General features: G+C 52.6%; 1 protein-coding gene across 6 annotated transcripts in view; it reads right to left on the bottom strand.

Moving 5' to 3' along the window:
• MIGA1 (mitoguardin 1) overlaps nt 1-13340 on the bottom strand; it is a 59842-nt gene that overhangs the window by 24041 nt on the left and 22461 nt on the right. For 5 of the 6 annotated variants that reach the window (XR_002320974.2, XR_002320976.2, XR_002320975.2 and 2 more), the window contains exons 6-7: nt 12869-13005; nt 11347-11470 (exon numbers count right to left, since the gene is read on the bottom strand). Coding sequence is in view for 2 of the 6 variants with exons in the window: in XM_020968531.2 (XP_020824190.1) it covers nt 11347-11470; nt 12869-13005 (261 nt within the window). In the remaining 4 variants the exon portion in view is untranslated. The remainder of the gene's footprint in view (nt 1-11346; nt 11471-12868; nt 13006-13340) is intronic. The other variant, XM_078156726.1, reaches the window with a different exon arrangement.

The following is a 13340-nucleotide window of genomic DNA, read 5'->3' as shown; positions in this document are numbered from 1 at the left end:
TTTAGTAAAATAAAATCCAATCCTCTTAAGAAAAAACAACTACTCTGGGACCTCGAGTGAGAAGACTGAAGAGGCCTAAAATTCCCTTTAGCCGTGCCTGGCCACAGGATGTCTTTTTCTGTCTCTCCCTTCCTTAGGCTAACAAATAACAAAACCAGCACTCAGCTGCCCTCTGATCACCTCTCAACAGAACAGGCCTTCCAAGGCGCCCCTCCACGCCCTTCTCTCTCCTGGTGACCACAAGGATATTCTCGTGTGCCAGTAGGATAGGTCAGGGATGGAGTGCAGGTCCACCCCAGAAGCTCTCTCCAGATCAGGGGAACTGGCCAAGTAGGGGTCATTCACACCTTGACCTCATCAGCTGAGCCAAAGAGCCCTACCATCAGTTAGGTGGAGAGGGAAAGAGGGAGGAGGAGACAGGTCAGCCTAATCCCTGAATGAACTAGGGAGCACCTGAATGACTGAGTGAACTGAGCAAACGTGTTGTAAATGAAGAAGTGAACTCTCCTCTTCAGACTGCGGACATTTCTGGGCAGAAGGGCTGAGCCCTGGAATCTGGGGTACCTTCCAGAAAGTCCCCACTAACAACAAAAAACAGACTTCCGGGGAGGCAGCAGGGAGGAGCACTGGCACTTAGCCCAGGTGACCCCACAATAGCAAAGAAAGATGCCAGAAACACAGTCAGCTTTGCAGAAGAAGAACCCTAAGTATGATGAGCAGAAAAGGTCACTCTAGTCAGATACAGCTCATCGAAGAACTAGAAGCTAATTAATACCTGGCTAATAAATTTGGCTTTATATTGGAAGGAAAACTGAAATGAATTCAAATACAATGACAGAATAAGGAAAAAAAAAGCTGACTAGGGTAGAATCTGTGCAATCCATTATATCAACTCGTCTTCTGGCTGCTCTTTGTCCTCGATTTCAAAGAGGCCCAGCACCATCACAGGCTTGAGCACGAATTGGATTCAAATTAGGCAGAACTGCACAGATTTGTCAGGCTCACTCTCTCTTCCTGAGTCATCATGGTCCAGGGACAGGACAAAAGTAGGGAAGACTGGCAAAGGCCCTGGGTTTGGTGGATGACCTCGACGCCTGTGACGTCTGACCCAGCTCTGAGCGTTCCATAACGCCTGCTTCCCCGGCTTTCACGGCCATTAGAACAAACTGTTCTCATCTACCCATTCCACCGAGGGAAGCCTTTACATGCTTGGGGCAGACATCCCCCAACTCACCGAAGATGGGTTTGAGGTCCATTGGTTACCCTCAACCTGGTTTAGCTCCCGCCAAGATGGCTTTAGGCCTGAGGGAAGGTGGGGAGGTGGTAGTACGGAAACTCAGACCCCAAAGCCAGCATCCTTTGCACCATGCCACTTGGGCCTCTGTCAAAGTCCGAGGACACAGGCTATTGGAGGGAGACTATCCTAAGCTCCATTTCCTGTGGGCCCAAAGAGCAGTGTCTGGCATGTAGCTGACGCATAATAAATGCTTCTTGAATTGCTTTGGCAGATGCCACTTTTAAGTAAGAAAGCTGACTGGTTAAAAGCAGCCCCCCAAATCTATCCTCTCTCTGAACCTAACTTCAGATCCAGCAAAATCACAGACTCTCAGGTGACATCACTTATCCACCCAGCATCCCTGCTTCAACTTAGGTCTTTCTAAGAATAATGCTTCACAAAGAAGCATCGGGATGTCTCCAAAAAGGTGAATGTGCTCAACAAACGAGGGAAAAGGAGACATTGTTTTCTTTAGTGGTAATGGGCCACTTCAGGGTTTGACATGTCTGGTCTGTCATCTAGTACAAACCTTAAAACCAACAAAGACTTTTGGGACAACTCTATAAATTGGACCTAAGAAATCAGCTTTGAAGGTTTTCCTTTCTGTGAGTAAAAACCTAACTTACACATCCCCAAAAATCTCTTCCCTTGATATCAAGTCAAATCAAGCCAATAAGTATTTATTAAGCACTTTCTGTACGCCAGCCAGGCATGGCGCAAAGCACAGGGGTACAAAGAAAAGAACTGAGGAATTCACAACTATGATGATCATGCACATGGGAGGGAGACACCCAGACTGAAGAAGGGGAAGGGCGAGGGTTAGCGACCGAGGCAGCGAGGTGGCACTGCAGCACACAGAGCCCTGGCCCTGGAGTCAGGAAGGGCCAAGTTCGAATCCAGCCTCAGATACTTCCTAGCTGTGTGACCCAGGGCAAGTCACTGAACCTCTGTTTGCCTTAATCCACTGGAGAAGGAGATGGCAAACTCCTTATCTGCAGTGAAATTTAACAAAGAGGAGAAATGAGGCATGTTTCTCTGAGCAAAGTCAGTTCATTCATAGGGTGCCATAACCATTAATACAGGGTCAATGGCTGCCTCAGTTTCCAGCCAAAGGCCCAGAACCAAAGGTGACTCATTTGACAAGCCCAGAACAAAGAACAGAAATCCTAACGTTGGTTATGGAACTGGCAACGTCATGGAGCTCTACCCTTGTGCGCCCCTGGACTGCCCCCTTTATTCCACAGGAACTCTGTGGAGCTTTGGAACCCAGCCACAGCCACAGTCACAGAGGAGGAGCCAGGGCTGCAGACTCCCTGGAGCCTGGGGATGGGAGAAGACCAGCTTCTTCACCGACAAGGAGCGGGTAAAGACAGAAAAGGTCAGGCAGCCAGGATGTTCTCAAGGGAATGTTGACCTCACACATGGGAAGACTTCCCCAGCAGAACAGGTTGAGAACAACATGTTCCAATGGCCATGGTCATCCACTGCGTCCTGGGCCATTGCCCTCGGTCCTGACACCTGCCTCACCACTGGACTCGGATGACTCTGGAGGAGAGAGAGGCTGACGACGCTGCTTGGCTCCACCTTGCTTTGGTCCGATTCGCACTCACATCAAGACGTCGCCTGTGATGTCTCCAGTCCCCTTCCATGGGGCTGAATCACAGTCACCAGGAAGGTTCTCAGAGAAGGAAGCTGCACAGGCATCTCCGTGTAGAAGCCGCTTACAGAGGTGGCCGAGGTAACAGTTCCCATAGTGCTTTATGAGAGGACTTCTCCCTACCTAGCGGCTCAGGCTCAGCCAGACATCTGTGCTCATAGGCTTCCAGACTCAGAGACAAAGGAGGGGGCTGGATCGCTACCAACACACGAGAACAACCACAACAGTAACTGATGATAACACTGAGTCAGCATTTCTGCAGCACCTCCAGGTTTGCAAAGCACTCTTGAGTGTCTTCTCGTTAGCTCCTCGCTGCAACCCTGGGAAGCAGGTGATCTCCTGGTCCCCATTTCACAGATGAGGAAGGCTGAGGGCCTCGCTCAAGGGTGAAGATGTGACCTGGGGTCATCTAGGCGGTGCCAGGACAGCAGCAACGACGAGGACTGTGGAACTGGCAGGATGGCAAGGAGAGGAGTGGGCGTGGCGGCAGAGATAACGAGCGGCCTCCTGGACATCCACCTACCTGGAAACTGTGCAAGAGTCGGCACCAGAGAGAGAGTGCGGAGCAGCGTTCTCGGTGGCAGCAAAGAAACGGCCACAAGACGGGGCCTAGGAAGGCCAAGGAGCATCACTGCAGCGCCAGGGGCTCACAGAACCACGGGCCAGACTCATAGGAAGCAAAGGTGCCGATTGCAGGCCCAGGTGGGTGGCACAGGGGACCTGCACCTAGGGGACACTGAGGGAGGAGCACATACGGGAAGCACTCAGCATCCACGCAGCCCAGTCACGGATAAAAGCGAGAAAAGTGGAGAAGCAAAGAGAGAATCCCACCTGAAGAGCTCCGATGAGAGGGAAGCACTCGAGGACTCCAAAACATAAACCCTAAGCAAAGCTCAAAGAAAAATGCAGCTTGGGCACATGTTCAACTAGAATTCTGTGAAGAAATGAAGAGTTGGAAAAAAGGAACTAAAAATGACTTTACAAAGCAAACGAGAGCTAGGGGAGGAGGAACTGAAAAACGAATTGACCACTTGCAATAAGAAGCAAACTTTACCCAAGAAGCAAACTCCCCAGAAACTAGACTAGACCAAGCAGAAATGAACGATTCCATGAGAAAACAAGAAATACTCAAGTCAAAAGACCGAAAAATACAAGCCTGACTCCCTTTCATCTGAACTGGTCAAAAGAACGAAGAATACACATACATGCACATGGAGAACTGGGAAAAGAGTGCCACAGTCTGCAACAGAGGGTCATACTCACCAAGAAAACAGGAGGGAAAGGGGAGAAGGAAGCTGGGGAACAGGAGGGAGGGCAGATGAAGGAAGAGAGCTGTCCTGGACAAGACAAATGCTAACCATGGAGGGGAGATCACAAAAAAGGAAAGAAAGGCTAAGAATCTGTCACTGAGCTCTGAGGGAGGGAGAGAAGAGGGACGTGAGAACAGAAGCAGACTGGTCCAATCTGCAGCCCTGGTGCTGAGCACACTTTGTCTTATCAAGAAAAGTCTTTTATGGGGGCAGCTAGGTGGCACAGTGGATAGAGCACCAGCCCTGAAGTCAGGAGTACCTGAGTTCAAATCCGGCCTCAGACCAAACACTTGACACTTACTAGCTGTGTGACCCTGGGCAAGTCACTTAACCCCAACTGCCTAAAAGCCCCCCCAAAAAAAATTTAAAAAGAAAAGTCTTTTATGAACAAAACGACCAGCCAAGCTTCCACAGGACTCACGATGAAAGCTACTACTCCCCTGCTGACAGAGAAGGGACGGACTCAAGGCTCTTGACCTGGGATACTTGTAGGAGTTTGACAGCAAAAGGGGAGGTAGAGAAAGCTTTTTTTTTATCAAGTGAGAAAAATAAAATTACATTTTTAAAGGGTATTTAAAGGTAGAAGCTAAGATTAGAAGGGAATCAATTAATTGGAAAAAAAAATCTGTCCCAAGTTTCTCAGACGAAGGTCTCACCTCGAGATATATAAGAAACGCATTCAAATTGGGAAACAGAAGAGCTATTCTCCAACTGATAAATAGTCAAAGGATATAAACAGGCAGATTTCAAAGGAAGAATCCAAGCTATCATCAGACATATAAAAATGCTTCAAATCACTAACAGAAATGGAAACGAAAGCACTCTGAGGTTGCAACTCATAGCTCTCCAATGACAAGAAGAAAAATGAGAAATGTTGGAGAGCCTGTGAGACAAGTCACATCTGCATACAGGTCATGAAGCTACTCTGGCACCCTGCCCCCCAAAGTCATCGAGCTGGGCATGTCCCACCCGCGCTGTCTCTGGCTCCTCCAGTACGCCCCCTCCACGTGCCATCAGCAGCCCCTGCTCCACTCACGGGAGGGTGACACCATAGGACCCCCCCCCCAAGGAATCTCCTCCAACATGGTGGCCTTCCTCCCATGCCCCGAGGCAGGCACCTTCCCCCACCAGCTGGCTTTCCTTTGGGGGAGGGGAGGGTCTTCCCTCCTCAGATTTCAAGCTCCTTGAGGGTAGGAACTGCCCTTCTTTTTCCTATTTGTTTCACTGGTGCAGGTGCTTCACAAATGCTTACTGACTCTGATACAGGGATAACGCTGCTAGGCTTACATCCTTAAGATGTCACATCAGAAAGGAAAGGACCGACAGGCATAACAACAGGCACAGCAGCTCTTTTCTACTGGGGCAAAGGAAACTGGGGAACCTGGGGTGGGGCAATCAGTTGGAAAGGCTGAACAGCTGGTGAAATCTGTACGTGAAGGAACACCGAATGAAGGCATGCACAAGGAGAGCTCACACTCTCTCCCCCAGCGCAGGTCCCACAGGACAGAGGAGGAGGAAGGCTGCAGGAGGAGACGCGCACCTTTGGACTCAGCTTCTGCGGCACAGTTCTCCCAGGCCCCTCAGAGGTGACCTCAGACCTGTATCTCTTCAGGTGCATGTTGTCTTCCCCTCAAAGGGAGGCCGCTCCAGGACAGGAGCTGTTTTTGCACACACAAGCACTTAAACCTCAAATGCGTGCTGATGAGTGGGTTGCCAGCAGCATGCTGGCCCGGGGCCCCTGGGCAAGACCTTCAGCCCCCAGGTTTACCAGACCACTCTCCCAGACTCCAGAGCTGCACATGTGCCTTGGTGTGGGGAACAAATGAAGACCCCAAACCCTAAAAAACCAAAGGATGCATTTGCACTGAGAACCCTCTCTCAGGAGGCAGCGGAGCTGACAAAGAGATGACGACGGCTCAGCCCTTAGCAGCAGCTCTCCGCCTCCACTTCCTCCACACTGCCAGATTCTCAGGACTCTTGTGGGTCCCAGGACAATCGGTTCTGCCTCGATACGCTTCTTCCTCTCCCCAATCCCTCTTCATTGAGGAGGTGGTCTGTCCTTGGTCTTCAGAGAGGACCAATGGCCTGAGGAGGCGACATCTGGACCCCTTGGGCTGGGATCTCCCTGGAAGAATGATTGGTGCCCAGTTTGGGCCCCCTGGAAGAGCCAGGTCCCCCACTCCAACTTCCCCCAAGGTCCCTGCATGAGCCTCCTTATGCTTGGAGAAGAAATCTTTGTAAAAATCCATCTCAGTCACAGAGACCTCACTGAGCTTCTGCGCGAGGGCAAACACTCTCACACACATTCATGGAATTGTCAAGCAGCATTAGGGCTCCCCCCACATCCCCTTCCTCAGTCCCACATGGAGCACTTTGACGGGTGATGGTCCAGGCTGCAGCTTTCCTGCTTCTTCCCCATGATGCCATCCTGTGCGCCTGTGTGTGTGTGCATGTGCGCATGTGTGTGTGAGAGAGAGAGAGAGAGAGAGAGAGAGAGAGAGAGAGAGCTTTTTCCAAGGCAGAATTTTCCTGAAGAACAGGGTCTCGGCCCCCTGTTTCTCTCCGTCAGACTTAAGAGGTGGCTCACATCTGCCTGGCCTGGACAGTTTATTTTTCTGCCCTCTTGAGAGCAGCAGGTCTATTTTCATCTCAGCAGACCCAAGCTGGGATTCCAGAGATGCCTGCCTCCTTTTCAGACTGGGGCTGTCCAACGTCTCTGTGTCACCAGACACCCGTTCTGGCAGCCGGTTCCATGATGATGTGGTTGGCCAGGCTTCTCCCACCTGGGGGAGCAGGGCTCTCTCCAGACCAGTCCACAAGGAGAAGGGACAAGAAAGAGAGACACACACAAAGTGCCTGAAGCTCAAGGCAGGCAGGGCCCTTCCACCCCGCTGAGACCAGTAGTAGTGACGTACAAAGATGCTCAGTCCCTCCCTCAACTGGTAAATGGACGCCGGACACCGGCCGTGATGCACTCAAAGGGGAGAGTTTTCAGGAACACATCTCTGGACCACATTGGTATCGCCACATCCCAGGGATCTCAGCTGTCGTCTGACCTCATGAATTAACAGCTATGATTCCTGTCCTAAGACACACATAAAGGGACCATGATGGGAAGGGGCCCCCAGCACAAAGAGCAGGGAAAAGCAGGCAACCTTGAGCCCCCTTCGGGAGAAGAAGGTGCACCTGGAGCAGGCAGGAATTATGGGGCCTCTTCATGGGCTGAGGGCTGAACCAGAGAACGGAAGGAACACAGGGTCAGGGTTCACACCAACATCAGGTGTGAATCCTCGCTCCTGGGACTCTTTCAACATTAGGCTCCCCCTGAATCTCTCCCACAAGTATGTGTGTGTCCTGAATTAAGGAGCTTCTGGACCAAGTAGAAGCCCCATCATCCTCCCCTCCAGGCAGGAGGGTCCTGCATGCTCTGCAAGATCACCAGGCTCTAATGGGCAGTTTCTCCAAAACAGGAGAGGTGAGCACTGGTCCTTCAGGGGAGGTAGGGAGGGGCTGCAGAGACTTCACTGCCTTAACGCACTCCTAGAGGCCGGCAAGCAGCAGGAAGGGAGCCGTGCGGGAAAATTCTCATCACAGCCAAGCCAAAAAGCCTTTGCCAGGGATTAAAATGCAGTATTTAGAGCTGAAATTTTGAAAACAATCAATTAACCACCTGCTTAAATATGAGCTTGACTCTCTCACCCCGCTGAACAAGGCCGGCAGACTCAGACGCAGGAGAAACAAGCCAGCCATGTGACCTGGCCAGTCATTCGTTGTCTTGAGGCTCCAGCTTCGAAAAGGAGCCGCAGCACATGCATGCGAGATCTGCCGGGTCCAAGCTCTCTCCTGGGCCTAGGGACAGCTGACCAGGAGGAGGCCCCGGGGAAAGTCGCTTTTCAGATGGAAAAAATCCGGCCTGGGGTTTTTGGGACCATGTAGGAGTCTCGAAGGCAGATGGCCCCCTCACACCAGGTGACGGGCACTCAGAAGGAGGGTCGCACTTGAGTCTTTTCCTAAGGAAAGATGTTGGCAAGAGACGTCCTGAAGGTACGGTCGGCCCCCAATTTCTCCAAGACATTTCTGTTCACGCAGCTTCTTTTAATTTATCAAGTTATGGAGGATCGTTAAACTTCATAGCTCAATCTCTCTCTTCAGTCCTCCAGAAGGAACCTAACAAAGTGTTTTCAGGAAAAGCGTTCAATTCCCCCCACCCCTGGTGAAATAAGCTACAAATCCATGAGTCAGACCCAGAAAGTACCCTCAGGGAATGGGCTCAGATTTACTTGACTTTCCTCACCTGCTAGGGGCCATGAAGGGCTGACTCAGGCCCAAGGAGCGCCCGTACTTCTGACTGAGAAGGTGGAACCCCAGAAAGCATATGACTGCACAGGTTCTCACCGACAGGACGGCCCCTCCCGCCCCCGACCCTGGGCTGCTGCAGAGAGGGACAGCCCTGGGCACCAGGGACACAGGCGGGCTTTCAGGCTTTGATGTGGTGCATTCCTGAGTCCTGGCGGACATGGGGAAGGAAGGAAGCAGCAGGAGAGCAGGCTTCTAGCTCTGTCTAATTCTGCTACGATGATGATCAATAACAATGACTGTGCCAGGCACTGTGTTACAGGTACAAGCAAGCTCACAGCAGCCCTGTGGGGGGGGTGGGGTGGCGGTGCTGTTAGGACTCCCATTTTACAGATGAGGAAATGGAGACCCAAGGGAAGTCACTTAACATGGCCACACATCAACAGTATCCCTGCCAGGACTGAAGAAATTACTAAACAAGTGCAGAAACGGCGTTGGCCTGGGCTAACACTCCATCCCCAGGGGACACGGGGCCTGGCATTTCACTGGCATTTCACTCGGTTCTGTCAGAGCTTGAATTAGGATCATGACAAGGCCCCGGCAGCATGCTGGTAAGGTCCCCGACTTATTCCGCTGTGTGCCCAGTAAAGTGATCCCCCTGGGACGCTCACAGCTGAAAGAATCTTGCTCACTCACCGAAACTGAGAGCAAAGTGACTCTGAGCATAAATCCAAGGTCTGTTCTTGGCCGGCAACAACAGGTGTCAAAATGCATCCCAGGAAACCAAGCGTGACCTCCACTCGGTACAGTGATACCTGTGCCCACGGACAGCCGCCGAGAACCACCCATCTCCACCCGACCCTCACAACTCCTTTGCATCTGCCCACACCCCAAACCCCAACAGCTAAGGACCAACTGGCCCCGCGGAGGGTGGAGGGCAGTAGAAATGGTCCCGCCCCGCTCCTGGCCAGGCCCCCAGGCACCACAATCGCCAAATGCAGCAGTGACAGGCTCACAGGAGGTTAAGAAGGACCCACAAAGATAATGCACACAGAAAGAGGCCAGTGACATGCCCATTTCGTCGCCCATGGACTGGCACAGTGCCCGGCACACAGTGGGCACTCAGAGACGCTAGGACAGACCCCCAGAAGATGCCAAGAAAGCAAGGAAGGAGCAGAAAAGCTGGAGAAGTCGGGTGAGAAGAAGCCCCTCCTCAGGAGGAGCAGTACCGAGCTCAGTGAGATCCCCAAGGGCGGCAAGGGGCCAGCAGAGAGGGCAGAGGAGGAGGAGGGACCAGGGCACAGAGAGCTGGCTCAGTCTCACAAGAGGAGGGCACCACCACTGCCACAGATCAGGATGAGGCAGCAGTCAGGAGGGGAGGGGGCGGCGGGGGCACCACAGCCCACAGCTCAGAGTGTGCCAACCCTGGGGCGTGAGAAGAGGAGAGAAGAGTGCGCTGGGGATGGGAGCTTGTGACGGGCAGTCCTCAGTGCAAAGGTCAGAGGACAGACGGGAGCCCCCCCTTCATAGTTATGATGAGATGGCTGGTGGTGTGAGGGCAGCGGCCCAGTCCTGAGACGGCTCCTAGACCAGAAATCGAGGCCAAGCCAGGCGGGATCCTGCCACAGTCAGAGCCGCGATGTTGGCAGCAGGTGGGACAACAACCCTCTGCCAGAGGAGATCGCAAGCTGCCTGGTGGCCTAGTCTAGACAGGAGGTCTGCAGCTCCACGCACAGTGGCGCCCCCTCGCTGCCTTTAAAGCTTACCCTGCACTAAGACTTCTGGGACAGAACCCCATACCCCATTTGACAAAACAAAGAAACAGACTGAGAAGGCAAGTGACTGCGCCTGGGTCACCGAGGTCCCCACAAATCACATCCTGGACTCTAGCCCCCAGGCCACACTTCCTCCTCATTCCGATGTCCACTGAAGCCACGCCTCCCAGATGGCTCCTCCCCTCCTACAACTCTGACCCCAAGGACCCTCCCCAGTAACACACCTGGACACTGGGTGGTCCTCTTCCTCCTCCATCCACCCTTCATCCCTCTGTTCACTCTCGCCCCGCTGAAGCCACAGTGACAGCGTGCTCCCAGTACAGAGTCACCCCATGGAATGGCCAAAGTCCTCCTCCTGGAAGGGCTGGCCCCCTTTGCCTGGCCACAGCCTTCAAAGCCTGCACTGAAGGACCGGTCCCCAGGGGGCTCCCCCTAAGGGCCACACACAGACCCCTTGGAGAAGTGGATGGAGAATGCTAGGCACCCTGACATGCCCCACCCTCCAAGAAGAGTCCTCAGGCCTCCCCAGCCTCAGGCCAGGCCTACGTGTCCCTGCCCCTTTCTGGGCCTTGGTTCACAGAGGCCCTGTCAGTAAGGAGAAGCAAAGATACCATGTGGACACCCCCATCACCCCAATGAGCTACATGAGGGCCGGTGCCCTCTGGCCAAATTTCTCTTGGGGACCTTCCACACCCAGTCCAGGGCACCCTGCAGGTGGCGGGGAGGCATTTAATCAATGCTTCTCACGGAATCAAACTGCTTCTCTTATATTCATTTAAAAGTAAAGTGGAAAGAAACCATTCATTCAATGCCTCTGCCTTTTCCCTGTGCTCCCCACATCCAACCCACCACCTAAGGTCTGCGACCCCCCCATTTCTATCTCTTCATTCACTTTTCTGGCTAACGTGGAGACATCTGCACGGCTTCACCTATCTGACGGGGATCAGATTTCCTGCCTCTTCCATGGGTGGAAAACACCTTTCTAGGCAGAGAAGGGGAAAGGTTCGGCGCCCGCTTCCTGAGGCACCTTACCGATGTCAGCAGCGAGGGAGTTGGGGTCGGACGCACCGAGCGTGGCTTCAAACTCCTCCTGCAGGCGGTAGGCTCTCTGCAGCAGAGATTCCAACTTGTGGATGAACTCAGCACTGATGATGTCCTGCCACAACAGGAAGAGGACAGGGGCTGAGGAAGAACTGAGGACAGCGAGGACAAAGCAGCCTCGCGTGGCAGAACTGTGCGACACAGATGGCGGCAGGGGCTGAGGGGAGCACTGTGCGGGCTTAGCCTGGCATGTGTGGGCAGATTTTGGGGGGGTCCATCTGTCTTTCAATTTAACTGGGTTCTTTTGCGATCCTGTGTCTTTTATGCTATGCATTTAAAAATGTGATCTGGAGGCATGTGCAGGCTTCCCCAGATTGCCCACCCAAGGGGTCCGTGAAATCTCCAGGCTCTTCAATTCGGGCCTCCTAAGGAAGTCCCCCACTGTGCCTCTAGGACCCGCCAGCCTTTCCATGGGCAGGGATGCTTGCTGCCCCAGGACAGAGGGAGTGGCTCTTAAACCAGAGTGGGTGGGTTTTTTCTATTCTGTCTTTGGTGCTTAGCCCCTAAACACATTTCATAAATGCCTGTTCACTCGTTCATTCCAAACAGAAGAATGGCAGCCAAAGCATCTTTTTAAAAACTTTCAAAAACGAACCCTGCTTTTCCCAATGGACTATGCTTCCTAACAGGTCAAGAAACACAAGGTTCCTATGCAGATTTGGGATTCGGGAGCCAATTTAGGACTTGCTCCAATGAAAGGTTTAATAGGAACACAGCCTGGCAGGTCCAGGGAATCACTATTGAGCAAAGCGTTTAGTCAAAGCCTTGCTCAGCCCAGGCATGAGGACCAGTTTCTACTTCTAAACCAGAGGCAGGGGGATACAGCCAAGGTGATGGGATTCCAAATATGTGCCCTGCCCCTCACACTAGGCTCCTCTAGTACTCTAGAGAGAGGGCACAGCCTCTGAACTGAGCAGTAGGACCCTGGACCCATCAGCAAACAGGCTGTAAAACAGAAATAGTGCCTCTAGAACTTCATTCAGGACTGGCCTGAGCATCAGAGAGATGATGCACCAAAGGCCCTCTCCTTGGTTACTACTTTAGCCTCTCTTTTTGTGGGGGAGGGAGCCGGCAGGGGAGGAAATCAAGGTGAAATGACTCGCCCAGGGTCACACTGCTAGTAAGTGTCTGAGGCCAGATTTGAAATCGGGTCCTCCTGACTCCAGGGCTGGCACTCTGTGCACTGTGGCACCCTGCAGTTGCCAACATCATTTGACTGGGTAGCTTCCATTCTAAAGCCAAAACTGAAAAACTCTGATGCCCCTCTGCCCCGCCCTCAGGCCACATGGAACTCATCTGGGCTAGTCTGGTGCCAGGGAAGAGCCCTAGGACTTCCCATCCAGAGCATGGAGCCCCGGGCCTCGTCCAGTCCTGCAGCACCAGTGTGAGCACCTCCCAGGCAGGGCCTGCCACCATCCTTCCATTAGACACACATGCCTCTCACGCCTCTCACCTCCACGCTCTCTTCAGCAATGGCGTCGCCCGCGCCCAGCTTGATAGCACCGCAGTCGGCTTCATCTTCAGCCTGTCTGCTGCGGAAGGTGAGCGCCTGCTCCCAGCGACGCAAGGCCTCTTCAAACAGCTCCATACCTGCACAGGCAAGCAGGGAGTTTACATCGTGAAAGCTTTCCAGTGAAGTCATCAGTTAACACTACTATGGCTCTAAAGGATAATTTTATGTTCCAATGATGTATGAAAACCTTCATTGCTCTTCTCTGGGGTCTCCACAGGAACCGGGCCCAAAGTCAGGGGCAAAGTGCTTCACATGCCTGAGGGTCACACTTTCTTAAAGAAGGTAAATTTCCTATATAAAAATGACCACGTTTGAGTTTACCTGCCAGATCTACCGATAAGGAAAGAATTTAGGACCAAACAAGATATAGAGAGCATTAAGAAATGCAGAATAGATAACTGTAATTTTATAA

Source organism: Phascolarctos cinereus, unplaced genomic scaffold (assembly GCF_003287225.1).
Source record: "Phascolarctos cinereus isolate Bilbo 61053 unplaced genomic scaffold, phaCin_HiC Scaffold_5;HRSCAF=322, whole genome shotgun sequence".
Taxonomy (NCBI): domain Eukaryota; kingdom Metazoa; phylum Chordata; class Mammalia; order Diprotodontia; family Phascolarctidae; genus Phascolarctos; species Phascolarctos cinereus.
Note: the sequence above shows the minus strand (reverse complement) of the source record. Positions and strands in the feature narration are given on the sequence as shown.